General features: G+C 35.3%; 1 protein-coding gene across 1 annotated transcript in view; it reads left to right on the plus strand.

Annotated features, from left to right (window-relative positions):
- The window catches only part of CAMK2D (calcium/calmodulin dependent protein kinase II delta), a 165,627-nt gene extending 146,842 nt beyond the window's left edge, over positions 1-18,785 (plus strand). The window contains exons 18-20 of the mRNA XM_085309449.1: positions 15,750-15,825; positions 16,918-17,012; positions 18,553-18,785. Of these exons, the coding sequence (XP_085165575.1) occupies positions 15,750-15,825; positions 16,918-17,012; positions 18,553-18,785 (404 nt within the window). The remainder of the gene's footprint in view (positions 1-15,749; positions 15,826-16,917; positions 17,013-18,552) is intronic.
- Positions 18,786-23,085: the final 4,300 nt, after the last annotated feature.

The following is a 23,085-nucleotide window of genomic DNA, read 5'->3' on the forward strand; positions in this document are numbered from 1 at the left end:
GTATACAAATAGTTGGTATTAATAATACAGAAACTTAAAATAATGTTCTTATCCAATGGACCGTCAGCTTCTTTGAACAAACTGATACTTAGTGGGAAAAACGAACTCAAAACATGTGCATAAAAGTATTGCATACACTCTTTTATATGCACCAAAAAAGTTTGCATAYGCTTTCTTTGTTTGGCTGACCAGTAGTCAGTAGTGCAGTAGGATAAGAAAAGCAGCAATTTGTACAACTATTTTAGTAACCTGTACAACAATAAATTTTTCTCACTGCATACATTTTACAGTTTCATTTCATATCTTACTATTCTTTCACAATGAAGAAGAGGCTTTTTCTTGTTCTAATCCTGCTAACATAAGTTGGCTATTACTAGTATTAATTCCAAATGAAAGCTAAGAAATCCTGGGGCTTTGGGGGCAGAGGTTGTTTTGTTTTGGAAGAAAAGGTTCCAAAATGTGCAGACTTCTTTATAACAGAATTTCTGTTCTAGAACAGTTTCTTTTTGAAATTCATGGTAGATATAAAGAGAAGAATTCACTGAAGAAACCATTTAACATATATATATATATATGCAATTCTACCAAATGATCAAAAATAAAAAYTCCAAGTTTCAGGATTTCACTTCTCAAATTCCTTTCACAATATTTGAATGTTTTAATTATTTTTGCTTCAGTCACAGCAAAAAGAATACCTACAGAGCAAATAACGATTCATTAACTCTGATTTTTGGCGTAGATCAAAGATTTTCTTTCACTCTATAAATAATGAAGGCCTCTTTTTTAGATATATTTCGTGACTACTTTCCTATTATATTTACTCAGTTTACTAGGAAAAAGTACATTGTTCTGTTATTCTTTATTGGCAAATATAGGTTGATTGTTAGAAGGTTGATCTGTACCTTCAGAGTTGCCATGACCACTGAGAATACAGATACATCTTTTTGTGTATATGATTGTATACATTTATATGATTATATGATTGTATATGTGATTGTATATATGATTGTATACATTTGTATTGATTATACTTAGTGATGCAAAACGTATTGTTGTAGTGGTGTCAGCAAATCATTTGTAGTGGTGTTGCCTCTGTAAAAAACAATTAAGTGGCACTGAAMATCACTAGTGTTGAAAATACGGCAGATATCATTTTCATTGAAAAAAATCAGAGTCATACCARAATATGCCCCTTTGCATGCTTCTTTTTGAAAATACTTTGAGATTTGAAAATGCAGATTATTTGGCATTAGCTTTACCAGTATTTGAAATCCTGAAGTCTGTTTTGATAAACCTCTTACTTTCTGAACTTTTATAGTCCTCATGAGAAGTCCAAGAAAATTCTTCAAGCTTTACAAAAGTTTGGATTTGCTCTGTAAAAACCCTGTTCACATGGTAGCAGCTGTTGAAGGAATAGGAGTTAGGCACTGTATTGAAAATACAGATTTTATGTCATACTTTATATGAGATTCAATGGGCATTTGTCTCATGGCATCCTAGCTCAGGCCTGCACAGGAGATCAGAGCACACCTGTGGTACTCCCCTGTTTCTTGTTTCTGCTGCCACTCTTGGCATTGCTTTTGGTACTACTGAGGAATTCAGCTGGTGTACAGGCCAGTATCTGCAGTCTTTTGCACTGAAATAAATGGTGGAGACAAAATTTTATAGGTTTGCTCCCTCATTGTCTGTCTCATACCATGCACTGCTAGTAACAATGCAGCTGTAAATTATGATTTCTATTGCTGTATGAGCTGGAGTTAACTCTAATTAAGTCATTGATGTAGCGCTTTGTYCTCAAAGTTTCAGTGAATCATTTCACCCCCACTTGAACAAACTCTCAGGTGCGTTAACAGCAAATACCCGCTAACTTTAAATAACAGCCTCATGATAACAGTTTGAGTTAATGGAAAGTAATAGCTTGGAGAGCAATTACAGGTATCTGCAGCTGATGTAAAGGAAAATGCAGTGTAATTTACCTTTATTCATAACACTTCTTATTTCTTTCTTCAAACCATTATGTGTAGTTTTGCAACTAAGCTCATTAAATGAATAATATAGAGCCTCTGCACAATGATATAACACCATGTTGTAACTATAGATTATTTATATATAATTTTTTGTTTGAAGCATAGCATACAAAATTATATTGCAGGAATACAATTACAAGAAAAACAACAATGCAAATGCTTTGCCTAATACTTTTATTTAATTCTGTAATATCACAATTAAGAGCAGATTAAATATCTATTACATACTTTATTCCTAAAACAAAAAAGAGGATCTTCTTTTAATCACAGGTCTGAGAGAAAAGAGATATTTGTCATATTCTTCTTGCTGMTGAAGCTAAGTGACAGATGTAAAATGTTTAGTAGGTGAAGTTCCAGCTATTTGTAGGTTTCTGGTCCTTTACTGCATAATGATACAAAGGACGGAAAGTAAGTGAGCTAGACGAGCTCAGGCTGATGCTAAAATAGGAATGCTACATAGTGTATTTTTTGGAGATTGCATGAGAAGGAGCTGAAAGATGTTAACATGCTTGCAGTAAAGTAAGCAGAATACAATGTGCTGTTGTTCTTAAGGTGGGTGAACTTTCTCCCAAATATGAATGACAATTTTAACTGTAACATCTGGGATAATCGTAGTAACCTCTTACACTGATGCAGCTGTTTCAGCACTGGGTCCATAGCCTAACACTTGGCATGTACAGTTGCCTTGTTCACCAAATGCTGGGTGCACGTGTTATTCCAATATACAGGGAATTCATTTTCTATTTGTTTAATACCAGTATAATTTCCCTGCCATTAATTGCTTGTGAGGTTGCCTGTTTTTCACTTTTCAATATTCTTTTCATTCTTCTAATGTTTCCGTCTGAGGCTGCTTTTAGCATTGTGAGTCAAAGCCAGCAGCCTCCCAAGGGTCTATTTTCTAGAATGATTCAGGGAATAAGCAGTCCTGCAACTCTGACAGCTCTTATAAGCTCAAGCTTTACACTTTAGCTGGGCGTTTTAGGAAAGATATTTTCCTTCTGTACTAAACTTGGCTTCTGGGTGCAGATTTTCTAGGATAAGGGTAAAAAAGCTGCTTCCATTTTAAGGTTCAGCTACTGTTTATAGCTGAAGATAATTTACTGATGGGATTGAATGGGTCTCTGAGGTAGTAGAGGGAATATTCTCAGATTACCTACTATCTGTCTTTACTCAAGATGATACTTTGAGCTGTAGAAGAAATGATCCTCAGCTGTCCCTCAGCTTAATAAAGGGCCTTCAAAATTTTTTTCTCCATAGCATGGGATATGATTCATCTGTTTGGAATATTCTGCATCTTATTGATATGTAGGTCAGTCTTGTTTTCTTTCTGRCTGAGTTTAAGGGTGAAAAGTCTGAGCTTATAAAAAAATCTTCGAATTCTTCATATATATGGACAGAATTTAGGAACTGGTGATTTCCCTGAGGACATTTTCAGCAGTATTGTGACTCTGTAGACACTTCTAGAACTGGAGAAGCACGTGATATCAAGGAGGTGTTTAATTAAAAAAAAAAGATAGCCTTTGATCAGCTATCACAAATGTCTTTAGGAACAGATTCTTTTGTCTTACGATCTTTCAGAGAATGCAGACATTATTTTCCTTTCGTGTCGGGACCTCACCCATATTTTATGTTTGAAGGCAGGTATTTCTTTAGTTTGAAGATGATGAGATAAAACTTAGCTTTTTGTTACATCTCATGTAGAATTTTCCTTTTACAAAGATATTGAAAATCTTAGTATCTCTATCTTTGTCTTATTTACATAGGTATGTATTTATATCTTTTAGAATTGGAACATTTTATTTTACTAAGAGCATTCCTTGGCAAACAGTGGTGAGCTTTAAGAATTTAAGGAGTTAGCTAATTCAAGGTTTTGAGTCTGAAATTGTTTGGAACTGTAGTTCAGGTCCCTTGCTCACAAAAGTTTCTGACAGTAACTATTGAACATGTGCTGTCTGCATGACAGTGATCATTCCTAAATAAAAGGGCAGGAGTGGAAAGAAAGAGAATACTGAGAATATGGGCTGTAGTAAACGCTATCTTTCAGGATTACTTGTGGGATTTCTCCTTCCTGTAATAATAAATATAATGAGACTGGAGCTCTGACAGAATCCCTTTGGTATTAGATTGATGTGGTTTTTTTCAGTAATACTGTGGAATACGATCATTGTTTTTGCCAGCAATATGCACAAAAATTTACAAAGCCAAGTTCTTGAGTTTACCATGGTCAGTAAATCTAGATCTCTCATGGTATTATTTTGCCCTTAGAGTTGAATTAATGAAAACAGTACTAGGAGTGATGACCCCCTGTGGGCAAAATTACTGAGCTACAGAACACTTACAGAGAAGATAAATTCTGGCTAATTTGTGCTTCTTAATATATCTGTAAGGTACATGGCCTTAAAGTGTTGACCATTCAGGGGGCACTTACATTCATGTTTTGCTAATTTATTTCATTTTATATTTTTAACGGTATAAACAAACTAATTTAATCAAATTGGAATATATTTTCCTAAAAAAAACTTTAAAATCCCGAGAACATTTATTTCAAAATCCTATATAACTCAGTATTGAATAGAGAGGTAAATCTGCACTGGCATCTGAACAGAGTCATTAATGGCTACTGCCTTTACCASTTTTCTTTGACAGCCACAGTTCCTTCCAAAAATACATCATTAACATTGTTTGTGTGTTCAAAGTTTTATCAGTTCTTACTGTTTTTAATTAAATATCATTCTTCTTTTTGGCCTTCTCTTTTTCTTTCTTCATGTCTGCTTGACCCTCATACAGCYCTCACAAAGGAGGGTGACATGGAGAGATTATGTTCTACCCACCACTCCTCCTCTTCCATTGCTTCTTCATCTTACTGGTCACCATCCTTGCTGTGCCCCAGCGGCCGCTCCTGCTGTCAGTGTCTCCTGAGGATTCTGGTCACCCTCTACCTCTTCATCTTTGTTTGTTCATATGTTGTGTTTCTTTCCATCAATTCAGCTGGCAAGTCCACGAAAAATGCAAACTCACAGAGTCAGTCGCTTGAGTCTGAGTTCTCCCACTCCACTCCTTCCTCTGTACTGTGTAAGTTGAGAGACTCATCTGTTCAGATGATCTTTTCTGTCTCTCCCTTTTCCCCACTCCCATCATGTGAGAATAGCAAAAAATAAAATAAAATAAAATAAAATAATAAAAAAAGGTAAATGTCTGGTCTAGAAGTGACCATTTCTTAAGGTTTAAAAAGTATGAGGCTTTTTTTATATAGGCTTGTTTACCAAATTCTGATCTTATGTCCTAGGTATATTAGGATGATTCCACTGATGCTAAGAATGGACATTTGGATTGGTAAAAGTGAGATCAGAATGGGCCTTTTAAAACATGAACTGTGTGTAATTAACTTGAACCTAATCTTAAATTAGAGTGGAATTTCTGCTGAATGTTACTAACAGGTGAATGGAGAATCATTTTGAGAGGTTATGGGCTCTCTCAGGTCACAACTGGTAGCAACTATTGCTAAAAAAACTAACTTTATTTTTAGAAAGTATGGGATAGTTAGGCATTTGCAGCTTGGAAGTCCATTGACACTAACAAATGAATCACAGCTGCACAATGGAAAAATGACTGTTATTTCTTTATATTACTATTTAAACAAGTGGAGATCAAATTACTTTTTTTGTAATTGTGAAAACACTAATCAGGGATTGACTGTCCAATGACATGAGGAAATTAATAACAAATCTGTCACAGTGACAGTGGACTCTCAGGTATGGGCTTGCTTGCACAGAGAGTAGAAGAAACTATTTTTGCAGTGTAGCTTTATGCTACATTTTGTCAGGAAGTTTTAGCACCATGACTGTGTTACAAACTAGAACTACAAATACTGACAGCTCAAGCTGCATGTTAGCTATGTCCTCCCTTAATAATAGGAGGAATTAATAAGAAAGGCATAGACTTGTATAACTTTCAAAGCTATCAGCAACACATCTCATAAGGGTTTTGTTCCTTCTGTAGTATATATGCCCAGAAAATCGACTATATATTCTGAAATTTTCAGATTTGAATTCTAACTGCCTTACATTCCCTGCTTCATTGTCCATAGTTAAGAGTGCTAAGGCCACTGTTAAYATTTAAAGGTAGATGTTAATAAATACTTTGTTACTGAATTTAGGACCATAAAAACCTAGAAAAAGTGTATTATTTTAGTTTCCCTGAACAAGTGTTGTATACAAGTGGCATAGTAGATACTATGACATTTTAGAAAAGTGAACAATCTCAGTTATTCTGCTCATTCCAATACTGAATTGCAGAGACAAGCAAGGTCCTTCGCCACTTTGTTCCACAAAATAAACTTCTCAAAACTCCTATAAAAGCTGCAGATAGAGTTCAACTTAAGTAATACCATGATGATGCAATTAAACAATCACCTACTTTATGCAAAATAATTGTTAAATGTTATCCTSATTCTTCTCAGTTAGAAGCATTAAGGGAAACTATTCTTGTATTGCTAGTTGGAAACATGGTGGTACTAATATGTCTGGTAGTAGGCTACCAGCCGAGTTTTATGTAAATGATTTACAGATCTGAATTTTACAGAGCTGTGTGCAGGAGGCTGTAGTTTTCATATTTGAATGATTCTGGAAGATAGAATTTTCAGGCTTGCCAAAACAATAATAGCAGGACAAAATAAGGCAAAACAGCTGATGTTATCTCAGTGTCTGAATATGCACCAGACTCACTTATATCTTTTATTCTTTATGTTTGGAAGTACCTTTTCCCAATAGCTGTGGTATTTAAGTTACTTCACTGACTAACTTTACTGATCACAGCAAATGTAAAGTCCCTGTAACCTTATCTGTCCTAAATTATGCTACAGTTTTGAAAAGTAAAATTCTGGTGTAATATGATTTTAGAAATGGTTGTGATAGTCTCTGTTTTCTATAGCCTTAAATTTAAAAGGAATCTGCAGTCCTGTGACCTGAGAAAATTCAGAAAACCAAAAGAACCTATTTTCTACCACAAATGGTAGGATTAATTCAAGTGCAAGTAAAAAGAACTTAATTTTGAGGTGCTGAGAGAAGCTTGAGACAGTCTTCCATGATCTTTTTTAATAAATGTGAGGAGGAAAATCAGGCATAAATACTAATAAAGATGAAAAATGTATTTAGCTAAGAGATGCCATTAGCAATGGTACAGTACCTGATTCAACTACAAACCTGAATGTGGTTAAAGAACAACATTTACAATGTTTGGGCAAGGAACCTTGGCAAGAAGGGAAAAATTAAATATATCTAAAGGAATTGAAACTGTTGCTGAAGGAAGCAAGCCCAGGTATTTTAGAGAACATGAAACATGACTGTGAAATCAGTAGAATAGTAATGATAATTTGAACAAAATATATCAAACAATACACACTTTTCACGAAAGGCAGAAATAAATACCCTGAAGTCAACATTAGTGGTGTGATAGGCTATTAGGGTAAAAATGCCTGGCATGGATAACAGAAAATGAAGGCACTTGGGCTAAAATCATACTGAAATAAAGTTTTGTTGGGATAGTACTTAYGATTGCTTATAGAATATTGAGGCAGATTATAGAGATCTCTGTGATACTGTTAAAAACTATTATGAACTATTGGAGTTGTTTATATTTGGCAGACTGATGGCCAGAAAAAAAGATTGGAAAATAACTACTATAAAGAGCTGAATTCTTACAGATATGAATAAGTCTCACTTGCAGTGAACAATATTAAAAAAAATCAATGCAAGTTAGTACTACTGAAACTTTTTCTGTGAAATACAGAGGTGTTATACTGAGCTTGTCAGAGAGAATGACATAGGCTCAAACGATCATGATTTGATTCAATTCAAATTAAATCACAGGAGAATTCAAGTCAGCAACTTCATTTTAAGAAAGCAAATTTTGAGAATCTAGAAGAAAAACTATATGGTGTAGTCAGACTAGAAAGTTTGGTTCCAGGCTGTCAGAGGCATATGCGATTTCTTTATGACAAAACTATCTGGAAAATAAGAAGAGCTCCAAAATTTAACTGGATGAATAATCACGTCTGACGGCCATTTTGTGATGATACAGTGATAAGAAGGTGAGAACCGAAGTAGTCTTCAGCATTAGCTCGGTATAGCACAGAACTCAATTCACCCTATGTTTGMGTGAGGTTTGTTGCTAAGGTAGTGATGGGAAGGTGGAAAGCAAGAAGAATATTGAGTGATTCTTAGATGCTTAAAGTTGATGAATGACATTGTGCATCCACATACTCAGAATTCATTTTACAATGCAGGATAAAATTTCTAGTCTGCTCCTCATTTTTTCAAATTCAGTTATTTTCAAGGTATGGAAATAGAACTAATGACTGTATGCTTTCCATCTACTTGCTATTTGTTGGGACCCTGTTCTGATTACAAATGAAGCTAGGTCTCTCACACTGTGCCCTTTGTTTTTAGCAGGTCACCTTGATAAGGACTGTACTGGGTAAAATGGGAAGGATTTGTCTCTCCAGATTTAGATAGTCACAAAATAGATACCCATATTTGAGTTAGTTCTCTAGACCTCCTTTATAGTCAATGCAGAGAAATAGGCCAGATGAGTCGCACCAATTTTAGATATCTATTTTAGGATAAGATGAATTGTGCTCAGAAAGTGCTTATTTTTCTCCATTGACTGTAAGGGAGGGGAGTTGAGACAAACTCACTTGTTTGTAGTTATAGTTGCTTAAAACTGGATGAGATGAATTCCATCTGATGTATACAAAGGTATGTAGTTAAGAGCACTGAGTTGAAAAGTTTTAAGAGTGTTAACGTTGAAAAATAACACGTGAGCAACTAAGAAGCAGAATTATTTTAATAATCTCCTTGTTCATGTGCTAATTTATAAACTGGTTACCTCATTCCTCTCAAAAAATACTTTGCTGCTTAGCAGGGATGTCACAGTTACTAGTTTTAAACAAAACGATAGTAAGCGGTATGCAGTTTCCTGATTTAGCTATTAGTTGAAAGCTGAGGATAGTTGGACTTTGCCATGGGTCTCACAGATGCTATTGCAAGTGCTGTCTGCACTGCACTTGCTTGATAAGAGGCTACTTTTCTGAAAGTCCAAAGTGGTGATTTTGTGTTAAAATCACCATTAGTGCGTTAGGATGATTTTGTGTTAAAAGAAACCAAGGAACACTAAAATCAGAGAATTCCTAGTTCTGTAAAATCGGTGCCCATAATTAATAACCATTCCAGTACTGTAATTATGTAGACGATCATGTAGAGTAAAAAGATACTCCAGTCTCTGAATGGACTTTAAGGAATTTTAATTATTTCAGAAAAACACTRTTGGTGTCAGTTTTGAACAATGTGTTGGACAATATGGAGGTGAGTCTTGTCAGGAGTTCTTTTGTGTTTTTCACTAAACATGTAGTATCTAGTATCTCTATTTTTGAAAACTTTATTTGCACATAGCAACAGCTAGTTTTTATTCTATACTTTCTCTCTTCAATTAAAATACTAAAATACTGATTCTGTGTGATTCTTGTGAATACTGCTTGGAGCTACAGGAGGGCAAGAAAAGCTCCACAGTTTCCTCCAGGAATAACAATTTCTATTGCTATTGTAATTTTTTCTCTGGTACTTTATTTAATTAGTTGAGAAACTGCGCTTTGTGGGATTAAAGCACTTACAGTGCAATAGATGCTTTTCGTATGAATGGTGTTCAATTGATTATCAAAGATTATCCCAACCTCGCAGCTGATTTGAGAAAAAAACAGTGAAATATCACTATTAATAACTCATTTAAAGTTAAAATATGTACTAACAACAGTTCTGCAGAAGTAATTTTAGCCAACCAGAATATATTCTCTTTCATTCTTTTTTTTCTTTTTTTTTTTTTTTTTGCTCATCTTTTTTTTTTTTTTTTTTTTACTTTTTTTGTGTTAGTCATACATATTCACTGCTCATTTACCAAAACAAGGAACAAGGGTCACATTTTTCTGAACAGCTAATACCTCATTACCTTAACTCACTATCTCTGTTTTATATGGAGTAAAATTTATATTTACCGAGTAGGTCCATGATTGTGTCTTCAGTGGATCTACTTCACCTGTACACTGAGCAAAGAAAGCAGAAGTCATCTTTTCCACAAAAGTTTGCCATTTTAAGGTAGTTTTATGCTACTCTGTAGTCTTTTTCATGAGTTAATCAAGTGAAGAGGAACTGCAGTAGGTCTCAATACCATTCCCCCCCGCCAGGTTTTACACCTAACCACAGCATCTGGATTATAAGGAAACATTTCTCTGATTTGCTTTATGCATGTTGAATATTAAAATCCGGTAATAAAATTCTTGTCTGCTAATATTGGTACTTGTCTTGGGTTAGGTTTTGTCTTCAGCCTGAAGAGTTGCACAGAAATTACTCCCAAAAATTGTTTCCTATCTTTGTGTGCCTTGGACTAGGACTGTACATCTTGCATTCAGAGGACTAGAATAGAATTCCCTTGGAGAGCTGCTTATCAGATATAGGAAGGGAATACCTGAGGCCGTGGCTCTGTCTTCTTAATCACTTACTTCTCAAACCAGCAAGGGATCCTGAAGGCTGGAGTACACAGTCCCCCTCTGACAGGCTSTAGAGGACAGCTCAGTACAGTCAGGGAGCTCAGAGGAATACTAGGCTTGGGGGAATACTACAAACCCTTCAGCCTCTCTCCAGTGGACACTGGATGGTGGGGAAGATCAGTGCACATTATGTGTAAGCAACATGATGTAGCTCTCAGTAGTGTTCGTTACTGACAAATATATTCGCTATGATTAGTTTCCAAAAAAATACCTGAGCACTAGTTAACAATGCTGTCCCCTCACACCTCAGTTGTTTTAAAAACACTGAATATATTTTTGCTATGTAATCCTTMACTAGAGATTATGTTGTTATATGTCATAGGAAACCAATGCTATTTTCTAAGTCTGTACAGTGAGTCGGGCTTTTTTTCACTCAACTCTTCAGCGTAGCCCTTACACAACGCAGCTGAACTAGTTTTATAGAATCCCATTACTGATTTTTGAGTTTTTCTGCTGTATCTTAGAGTATTTTTGCTGTTTATTAAATAAACTCCTAAGTGCCTTAAGACCAAATACAGCCCTTAACATTCTGAACATACAATGGTATTTTAAAGAGAAAGAATAATTAGCACTTTTCGTATTAAAAAACACCAGTTAAAACCATTGTTATTAACCTGCAGTAAAGGATGATTTTCATGATCTAGGGAGTACAGCACTGGTAATTTCAGTTTCCTTAGGGTAATACTTCCTATCTCTGCTTCAGAGAAAGGGCCAAATTCAGTGATAGCGTAAATGAGCACATATCTTTGTATCTTGTGAGTTTGACTAAAAGCATATTGCTCTGTGGAAACAGCCATTCTAAAGCTGGCCATGCAGTGAGCTTGCTTGCATGTAGTTCCTTTCAGATTTCATTTTGTCCTTTAAGTTTTGTTTTAAGAAATTGTGATGAATGTTGCAACTATGTTGGTAAGAAGCTTGCTTATTTTTATTTTCATTAACACTAATCTATTTCTGGCAAAGTATTAGTGCTAGAAAATATTATAGTCTTATTCTGTATACAAAATAAAGGCATCTGAAATATAACTAATATCAGTGTTTCTTTAATTAAAAATTAAACAGATTCTACACAGATTCCATCAAATTTATAAGAAAAATTTGGTAATTTTCTTCCCACTTTAGTAAGTGCCTGTTAGTTCTGTCAAGTATTGTCTGAAATAGCAGAACTGTGTTCCCACCAGTATCCAACTCTTCTCAGCTCATTTTCAGCACCATCCAGTTTTCTTCTTTGCCCTAAGGAATAAAACAATAACACTTCACTTGTCACCAAGCCGCACTTTTTTCTGTTTTCTTCTTCTTCTTCCCTCTGTGCCTTCCAGTCTCCTCCCAGTTTTCTATTTAGCATATCCTAGTTCTTCCCTGTTTCCCCGGCCTTCCTGTCAGCTTTCTTCTCATTCCTCCCTGCCTAAACCTCYGCTTCCTAGACAATATATTTATAGGCTGAAATACATTTGGGCTCTATTTGTATTCTCTATCCCTGCACCTACACACATACCTATACAAAATACTTTTTTTTAAAAAATCGATAGTTTGTGTAAAAGTACAGCTGCTATGGAGATTTTAGCTGTTCCTTGTTATCTGATGTTACTGAATATCTTATATTGTCCTGTTCTTGACTGTCTTATTCTTTCAGTGTTCATTCGAGGCTTCAAATAATTAAGGACTGAGAATGAGGGTGATCTTGCACACAGCGTAATATATTTCTGGAACTCCAGCTTCTGAATTACGCTGCGCTTATGCCTTTGGTTCTTAGTCACTTCCTCCCTATGCGGTTACTTATCAGTTCACTAAATATGAAGATGTCTAATTTTCTTGGGCGGCTTCTGTACATGTATGTATAAATGTGTAATTGAAAGGAAAGAGTAGTATAGTTGTTTTCATATACTGAGTTTCACGTGKTATTCATCATTTTGTAGAAAATTTGAGAAAGTTGGAAGGCAGATCACGTGGCAACATCTTTCTGTTTGTGACAGTCCCCATTATGAACTGAGAAGTCTTTCCACAAGTGCTGGAAAGACTGACACTGCTGCTGGAGTCAGTGGTTGAGCTGTGCCAGTGATACTGCCATATTCCCACTTACCTTTTYTGCTGGCTTGCAGAGCTTCCTATTGGATGTTCTTTATGTTCAGCAGACACAGCTCTACTACATGTTAATACTCGCCAAAGAAACTTTACTGGACCTTTATTCTATAGTGATAGGTAGCCCCTGTCAGAAAGCTTCATGAAAACACATCATTTTCACTACAACTTAATTTTGGAAGAAAAAAATAGAAAGAAAAGCAATTTTAGCAATATGGTTCACTTTTTTACTTTTCAAGTTGATGTTGATTTGTATCTTGTAATGTAGTACAAATAAAAGGTATGGCCAAAATACCACATCTTGACTTATCTAAAACTTTTTTTTTTTTTTCCCCAAAATGGACACTTGCAAAAATTTCCATTCCCATTYAGAATAAAACCAAATCTCAAAAGATTCACAGAGAGACGCTTTGGCCATCCAAATGGATTTAGTTCATACTGCTGCAGGCACAAACAGATGACAGTGAATTGAGTTACCTTCCAACTAAGTTGAGCTGTTGCACACTGTTTATTTAAAAGAAAAAAAAATCCATAATCCATTGGGCTTGTTTCACCAAATGTTATGTAATAGAACATATTCGGATGCCCACTGTTTATTGCTGTTCCCTGTCAAAGTGTATATAACATGTAACTTAACTATGGACTTTTAATTGTAAAATGTGGCAAACAAATAACTGATAACAGCGAAGAAGTCATATTGTCAGTTTTCACTAACCGAGTGTATAGACAGATGCAAGTAAAATCATAATGTGTCCTTGCAGTTTTGTGTCTCTTGCATGTGGAAACTACAGTACATACATTGACCTTCTTATGACTTACATTAATCTAAGAGTTGTCCAATAACATGATCTCATGATTTTGTACAGGTTATGGGAAGTTTTGTATCACTTTCCATTGTGTAATTTAATAATCTGTAATTCTGTAGTTTCTTACTGAGTTCTGTTACCAGGTTATTTACTCAAATTCGTTAGTTATATATGTAGTAGGTGTAGCATGCAAAATTCATGATTTCCTTACTACATTGTGCCTGCGTAATCTGGCTTTCATTCTGCAAGCATTTCCAAACACTGCAYCATTATCTCTTATACTGAACCATCCTAGCGTTTGGCTTGTGCTGATAATGCCATACCATGTCCACAGTTTCTGCTGTGTCATATGACAATAAAGCCATTGCTGATTGGCAAAGTCACAGCTCTTCATTAAAATTTTTTTGTTATTTCCACAGTACTTTTGAAAAATAAGGCAATTAATACTCTGAATGTTTTTGTCCTGCAATACTATCTAGTAGCCAGAAATTAATCACAGAAAAATCTTGCTAGATTTTATGTCCTGTTTTTCTCCATCACTWCTTTCATTTCTGGTTTCTTTCTGATGCTTTTTGCATCTGCTAATGCATTTGCTAATGTATCTGGAGATCCATTAGTTCTTCACTTATTAAAAGAAGTGGTGGAGCACAAAAGAAATGGAGAAGTGCTTTAAAATGATTCCAGTTCTTGCAGTACGTAGGAAGGTCACTTAAGATTTATATTCTGCTTTTGCTCCCCAACATTTTTTTTGAAGAAGAAGAATGTAAGCTCTCTCAGTGCTTTGGTCTTGACATGACATGCATATTTGCATATATATGGGGGGGGGTGCACACACACTTGTGCGTGTATATAGCTATGTTAACTATCTAGTCCACATACAGGAATGTACAGGAGAATGGCAGTTTGTTCCTTGAGCAAGGGATCTTGTAAAACTTGGTTGCTTACAGCTCTTTAATTTCAAGCTCAATCTTCCACATCTGTGTTCTGCAATTTAATAAAGATAGGTTAATATACATATATTAAATTCTTGCAAAAGTACCAGTAAGAGCTCTCTGCCTTGCCTGCTTAGCATTATACTTACAAGAACCTTTATCTGAGAACAGTGCCACTCTGGGTGGACTTTTAACAGTGTAAAGTTGAACTTTACAGGAAGAAAAGCACAAAGTGCAAAAATATAAAAATATAAGCCTCAGTTCCTCAAGAAGCAAGTTTTAATGGTAGAAGTCAGTTTTCAAAGTGAAGCCAGTTAGTTTTCTGCTTTCTGAAGCTTTCTTAATACTTTGTTCTCCTAGAGTAAGTGATATTATTAATACATAATGCAGCACAAGTTTATTTGATATTGTTTTAGTGTAACTATCAATATAAAAAAAATACTGACTTGCTAGCTTATTTCTTTGCCAACAGTTAAAGGAGAAATATACTTGAGTTCGAAGAGTCTCATGAGAAAATACATATTCTGCTAGTTGTTTTTATTATACTTCTGTTACTATTTAGGATTTATTATTATTAAATAATAGTTTTACTGTAGTATCCCAAAATGGTCTGACTGAGATTTATTTTAACCTAGATGTGTTAGGCATTATACAAGCAAAGCATAGTCACAATCATTGTCGCCGAAGTCACTGTATCGTAGTTAGACTTGTGTAGGTGTGTGCACATATTATGTGAAATCCATGGTGCTTTGCACCAAACAATTTTGATTTTAGGTTCAGAGCCTAAATTTCTCTTTACTTAAATAYACATCTTTGGCCAAAGTTCTGGTGTACTTAAATGTACACAAAAGTGTTGCAAAGATTTCTGAAAATTAGCATTATATGCTTACAAGCTAAAAGTGTCCATGTGCATGTGAATCATTAGTTCATCATTTATGAAATGATAATCAGCTTCCTTTAATTTGGACTAAAGAGTTGGGCTTTGAGGGATTTGGGTTTTGTTTTGTTTTGTTTTTTAAACAGTAGGTCCTTCATTGAAGGAAAGAAGATCAGAATCATGATAGGAAGTTGATTATTGGTCTTGATGTGTGTTTAATTTCCTCATGAATATGTGAGCATGCTGAGGCCAAAATAGTGTAAAACAATAATTTAATGTTTTGTCTTATGGTTATAGAAGAGGAAGAGAAATGGCAGTTGTATCAACTGAGGAATGACAGAATACCTTTGATATGGCTGTTACTTTGACAACCTTTCAGCTGTCACTTTCTGCTTTGCTTTCCGTTTTAAGAATTKTGTTTATATCTTTCTCTAGCTCGTAAGCAAGAGATTATCAAGGTTACTGAGCAGTTGATTGAAGCTATCAATAATGGGGACTTTGAAGCATACACGTAAGTTTTGGAGAGAGTGAGAAGATTTGATGTGTGTGTGTGAGTGTACGTATGTCTTCGTAAAGTTCATTCTGCAATGCCCCCAAGAAAAATAGGATTTGTTCATCACTGCATTGCATCAGCTTTACGCTAGCCTGATTGCCAATTTCATAGGAGATGCTAGTGTAAATCTAGCATACTGACCATGTGAGCCAGGACTGTAATCCTGACGCAAAATATGTAGTGATCTTTCTTGATGTATGAAAGTAAAGTCATGTCTTAGAAGTATTTATCATATATAGAGATTGGTACTTACCAGAATCCCATTTGTACTAAAAAGCATGAAAGACCATATGGCCAGCCTCTACTGAACACTGCACTTCTGTGTAAGAATTTGCTGAGYGAAAATGGGCTGATTTCTGTCAACTTTTCTGTGCAAAGTCACAAACCATCATTGTGCCTCTTTGCTTCCTACCATAGAAAAGAAATAGAGAAAAGATGCATCGTAAGCACTTTTCAACATATCTTTTGTTCTCTTGTGTTTCTGTTGGTAGACTCTGCCCTGTTCTGGCACAAGCCACACAATTCAACAATGTCTGTGCTTTTCTTGTGACTTAGGCAGCTTTTTTAAAAATTTTCCAACACAACAATTTCATTTCATGTTATAGCGTTAAAACCTTTGTTGTAGAGGTGTTAAGTGGGAGCTTATTCCAAATTCTTATCTAAATTTTAATAGATTGAAGAAAAATAAAGATCTTACCTAAATAATGGTGTTAGCCATTGGATTGCACAGAGGTAGGCAATTTTCAGAGACAAAATTAGAATTTGATAGTGTAGTACCATTGACTTGTAGGACTGTCTTTGACAGTCTTTTGTCAAAAGATGAGTTATTTTAAAACTGGTCCCTGTGAAGTAAACTGCTAAACTTTATTGATTAAGGTGAAACCAGAACTCCTATTACACTGTTTGTGTAAGTTCCRTTCTTTTACAGTGTGATGTCAGATGTAAGTAACGTTCCCAATGAGAATAAAGGAGGCATTTAGAAATAAATCTGTCCAACGTTGTGTTTAGTAACTGTATGTGTTTATTGCAACAGTTTTTTACTTTCCGCAGAAAAATCTGTGATCCAGGCCTTACGTCTTTTGAACCTGAAGCTTTGGGTAACCTAGTAGAAGGGATGGACTTTCACCGGTTTTACTTTGAAAATGGTAAACATCCATTTTCATCTCTGTAAATCTTCATCTGTTCCTTGTGAATGTGTCTCCCTGCTCATCAGCAGTTTGGTTTGGGATTGTTTTTTGTGTCATTGGTTTTGGTAGAGGGGTTGTTATTTTTCATTTGGAGTTCTACTATATCTATTTTTCCTGCTGTTTCTGCTGCATTTGTTCAGATATCCCAGGGGACTTTAGGTAGTGGAAGTTCAGGTATTTGGAAAGGGAAATTTAAGATATGTAAAAGAAAAGTAAGATGTGTAGACAAGTGGTTYTTATAAATGTTTTCCATTGCTGAAAGAGAATATCACAGTTTAGGAATATTTACAAGGAAGATCGCTAATTCATGTGACTAGAGATTTACGACTGAAAGTCAGCATTTCCACTGCATTTATAACAGCTGTTACTATTTGATGCATTGGGGAAGACCCTGCAGTCAGTCAGTCTATACTGCTGAGGATCTGATCAACGATCTTTTTTTGTGTTGGTCTCTGTATGCTTGTATATATATTTAATAAAAACATGTCTGCTATAAAAAAAAAGAAAAATTATTCAATGATTGGATTTAATAAAGTTCTGGGGGATCATGTTCTGTAGGTAACTCTTAGAGCAGATTTGACTCAAAAGGAAATAAAATATTATAGGTGAAGATACTAGCTCATATAGGAATTTCTGAGAAATGTCTGAGCATAAAATGGGATTATGGTATTCCTAAATTCTGTTCTATATCTAAAATAGATTATTTCATATTTTACCTTAAAATTTTTATTTTCGTTTCCTCTATTTTTTTTTTAATTTTATAGATATCAGCACTTAATAAAGTATCTCACAGGCGTTAGTAAAAAGCTGAAGGTCATTAACTATATATATTAACTACAAATGTCATTAGACWCAGTAGTGACCACTGGAAACTCAAGATGGTGAGCCTTCTAAGTATAGTCATATTTACTGAAATGAAACACATGGTAACAGCTTGCACTTTACCAGGATACCCAACCAATTGTATAACATCTCACCAGTATGATCATCATGTTGAAATATGACCAGAGACCTAATCAGGTAGTTTTAATAGTAAGAAATGCTAAATTAATCCTTTTTTGTCACTAGCATTCAAAAAGGTATTTTGCAGTTAATTGCCATTAAAACTATTAAGAACCATGTATTGGGATTCTTCTCAAGACCTTACTCCTAGATCTAAGAAAAGGAAATACTGTATCTTTTTATTTGTGTGTGTGTGTGTCTGTGTGTGAAATAATTGTTTATGGACAATTACTGAAACTTGTTTGGTACCTACATGGATAAAATAATATACACTATTAAAGATTCGATTGGTTTTCTAATGGAAAGCAGAAATCATACTTCCTGCTGCAGCTGTACTCATTTCTACAATATAGTTGAGCTAGTTGTGCGTGATTATCAGCAAATGGTTTTTATTATTTAGTATATATTTACTACTTAGTATCTATACACTAAATATTACTTAGTCTCTTAGTATTTTTATTACTAAGTATTCTCTGTGTTTGTGTTTGTTTCCTAGCTTTATCCAAAAGTAATAAGCCAATCCACACCATTATCCTCAATCCTCATGTCCACCTTGTGGGTGATGATGCTGCCTGCATTGCATATATACGACTGACACAGTACATGGATGGAAGTGGGATGCCAAAGACTATGCAGTCAGAGGAAACACGGGTCTGGCACCGTCGTGATGGGAAATGGCAGAATGTTCACTTTCATCGTTCAGGGTCACCAACAGTACCTATCAAGTAAGAAACAATTTCAAACCACAAACTTAAGTTATATAGGTCAGACTAGATAGTCTAATAGCTGCTTTTGGCCTTAAAGCCTATGAAACTGTCCTCTTGATAACATAATTTCTTTGTGCTCATTTATGCAGTGTCAGTAGTATGCATATAGTATTTGTGCAAGTATTTTTACTAATGATTGTTGTTGTCATTTTCAACCGTGATGCTTACTGATCTTAGTCCCTGAGCTAAGAGTTTGAAAAGCAGAAAAATATTTTAATGTAGCTAGCACCTGATACAAGTCACACAAAATGGGAGCAAACAATCTCATCAGACGAAACAGAGAGGACAGAAGGAATAAAAAGTGATAGGATATATGGAGCTATTAGAGCTGGCTGGAAAAAATCAAGGGATAAGGTAACATTTTATTGAAAAAATAGAATTTGAGCAATATTTTCCATGATCCCCAGCCATCTCTACCCACTCCGGCCTAGYTGTGTTCTCTCCAAATTGATTTGAGCCAATTTATATATTTACTTTATAAATTAAGGCATACAAGTATTTATCGTATTCTCATCTCTTCTCTCACACTCCCTTTGGTGAACTGCTAGACAGTCACCTTTTCATAGTTATTTCCCACCTATGGGGGAAACATAGTAAACTAGGTAAACTTCAAATTCCTGTTGTCATCATTTATCTATTCAGTTCATTCTAGCATCTCTGCATGCTGAGTCACCAAGGGTATGAGAGGGCATTCAAAAATTCCTGGATTCCTTGAGTCAGATTTTCAGGAGTGTAAATTAGTCCACACTTACAGTTGCAATAACAAGATGAAGAGTCACAGATTCTTCAAGAGGTTCTGCTTAAGTCCTTTGCTTTTCTTCTGCCTGCAGCTTTCCCTAATGCTACCATGTCCCTTGGGGCCCAAGCTTGTTGACTTCCTCCCTGAGTAGACACATTTGCATTAAACTGTTTCCAAATTATACAGCACTGGTATAGGCTTTACCTTGCCATATATCTTATATCTTTGTATCTTATATAAGATATAACTACATTTGTATAATGTGTCTTAGTGTGGATAATGGCTGAATTTGCCAGCACGAATGATAAGAGCTTAGATTTCATCTTTACAACTTCATCATGTCCTAAAATTGACTTCTTGCAACAATATTCTCCCATATGAAATAGTATTCTATCAAATGAGGAATATAATAGAATAAAGTGTTGAATTTCACTGAGGATAAAATCCTGGATTTTTTTTTTTTTTGGGGGGGGGGGGAGTAGTTTGATTACCTAGTAATAACTATTGTATTTTATTTACAACTGTGAACCCAGTGGGAGCAGCAGCCATGTCATCCTTTGGGTTTTTTTGTATTCCAGCTGCACTGCCAGTATTTGAACAGATAATATTGAAAGAGTAGTTATATATGCTTGAAATGTAATATTACTGAGATTTTTTGGTGTTTTTGTAAAGGAACTTTTTGTCAAGGAATCTTGGTGCCCCTAGGAGCAGTAAGCATAAGTGAAACAGATTGACCTGGCCCAGKGCACCTTGGGCAGTAAGTGTTTATGTCAGAATGGCAGGCACTGAACCTAGGGAGCAYTCTCTTTTCCAGTTGGTTTGGGTTTTTGTGTGTGTGTGTTGGGGGGGTGGTATGTTGTGTGTGCGTGTGTGTGTTTCCGTTTTTTGTTTGTGTGTTGATCTTTTTTTCTTCTTAATTTATTTAACTTACTCTAAAGCATATTTATAGGAAATAATCATGAAGTTACAAGAACAAGGTAGTTTGTTACACTTATTCTTAGGCACCAAAACCAGAAGGGAACAACATTTCTGTGCTGAATAGATTTTGCAGCTCCTTCTGTTTGAGGTACAAGTGTTGTAATAGGAGCCTCAATATTCATGTAACATGTAGAATGTGAGATGGGTTGTTGTGTGCTCTGTTCTGCACCTACTGCTGCTATGAACACTTGTCAGAGATGGAGCTTCTCTGGAATTTAAAGGGTTCGTCTAGCTACCACAGAGTAACTCCTGGCCCTAAGATCACACAAGGAGAGAAGGCAAGCTGTGCCAGCGTTCAGGACTCATAAAATATCATAAAATATCAGTTCTTTACTGCTGCTCGTGCTGTCTTTAAAAAAAAAAAAAAATGTTTCTGGCACTATTAAGGATGGAATGAGTGAGAGGAAAGAGGCTGAGAGATACTTTTTTGAGCCCACAGGCTTGTGTTTCTGTCTGATTTGAGCTTGTAGAGTCAGACAGAAGAAGAGATTTCAGGATTTTGAGAATGTATCTAACCTGGAAAGGTCACATAGGAGAAGTAGTGACTCAAAGCCTTAGCACATAGCAAGRGTTTGAGGAGAGATGCTCTGAGATTACAATAGATACAATAGCAATAGATAGATCCTCTGTTAGCACTGGCAACATCATCATGTAGATCCCTCACCTAACCCCCATTTTAAAGTCAGAGGGTTAAAAGCCTTATTATCAAGCCTAAATTTTTGACATGCACAATATATCCTTGATTATTCTTATTTCGTCATTGTTCTCCTTTAATACTGGAGATAGATAGGCAGATAGGACCTCTTTTATATGCAGGTCTAGTAAGATCATTTCTTATCTTCCATTTTGGTAGGGTGAATAAAACATGCTTCTTTAGTTGGTTTTGTATGATAGAATCTCTGTTTTCCTAGTTACCTAAATAGCTCTCTGCTGCGTTTTCTCTGGCTTAAGGTTTGTCTTTTCATTAGCTTAAGCTCATCTGAAATATTGCATACAGTTATGATCAGGTGTTAGCAAGGCTGTATTTGTCTTCACAGTTGCTTCCTTCTCTCTGCTAAGAATGCCATGTCTCTTATGTTCTAGATGAACATAAGAGATGTGTTTCTATTTCTATTTCTATGTATTTGTATTTCTATGCTTCTATGAGTTCTATGCTTTCAGCAGCTGTATCACATTATTAGTCATGTCCAACCAATGAGTTTATATAAACTTCGGCTGAGTGTGCAGCCCTATACTTCCTGTTATTAAACATAATGTTTGTGGATTAGCCAGTCCTCAAGGCTATTTTGTGGTTCTTGTATAGTACTAGCCTTTTCCTCTGTATTTATAATGCCTTCCGCCTTTGTGTAAATGAACTACATGAGATGGTCATATTGCATGTGCTCGGGTCATTAACAAAGAGTGGTGAGTCTGCTGTACCTTGGTGGTTCTCCTTTCAGCCCAAGCATTGTCATTTTTCTTTCAGTTATTTTACTTTGCATTCTTGCTCTAATCCCCACCTTCTCAAGTTTAACTAGTAGCTTCCCATGTTGTACCATGTCAGGATTCACCTTCCATAACTATCATGACTATCTTAGTGTCATGATTATCTTACAGAATGTCTTGAAGTTCACCTTTACTTTTCCAGTAAACAGTGAAACCAGTAGTGTATAAATAACTCATTTGGAAAATGATGGAAGTATAGTTAAAGTATTGCTCCATATTATTGTTCCTCTCATCTTGTATTTTAAATTTTTGAAATTTACAACTATTTATTTGATTATTATCGATATGGAGTAGTTTTACACACATTGTATGAAGAAAAATTTGAAATCTAAAGATCTTGCAAAAGCTATTATAGCTGTAATCAGCTGAGGACAGAATCAAGCTCTTTGCTAAGTGTAGGTACCAAAAAAGGAGATGCTTCCATATGGCAGTTAATTTTGGAGATAAATAAGAGCACAAATTTATATCTATTTATATAAAAGGTTTATTTGTATTTTTCACAGAGAGAGACCAGCAACAACTGACAAACTTTAGTTTCTGTCTAGTCTATTGCTTCTCTGTATTTGGGTAGTTTGATTGATAGTAGATCTTTCTCTGTATTCAGTATTCTTAAGAATTTATTGTGCTAATGTATTTTTGCAGAACTGTGTCTGCATATAAACAAAGAGTAGTGTAAAATACCTGTGGTCAAAGGGCTATTGGACCTCAGACTGACTCCCAAAACTAGACTCAGACTCCCAGGCTAATACTCACTCACTTATCACACCTTTCACTTTATTATACTTTGATAAGTTAAATACCAAACAGCAATAATGCTTAAATAAAGAGTTTCTTCTGTGTTTGTACAGTGCCTAGCACGGTGGAATCCCAGTCATGACTTCAGCCCCTAGATGCTACGGTAATGCAAATAATATTAACAAACTGAATTAGTTAACTACTTTCTTATACATTTCTTTTCTTTCATTTTTTTTGTTTACRTAATGCTTCTACTGTGTCTTGTATGTAAGTGACACTTGGTTCTTCCTTGCTATTCACCTCAATTTTTGTATGAGAATCTCGG

This window comes from Rhea americana, unplaced genomic scaffold (assembly GCF_003343005.1).
Source record: "Rhea americana isolate MKP2758 unplaced genomic scaffold, rheAme1 scaffold_106, whole genome shotgun sequence".
In the NCBI taxonomy this organism is placed as follows: Eukaryota; Metazoa; Chordata; class Aves; order Rheiformes; family Rheidae; genus Rhea; species Rhea americana.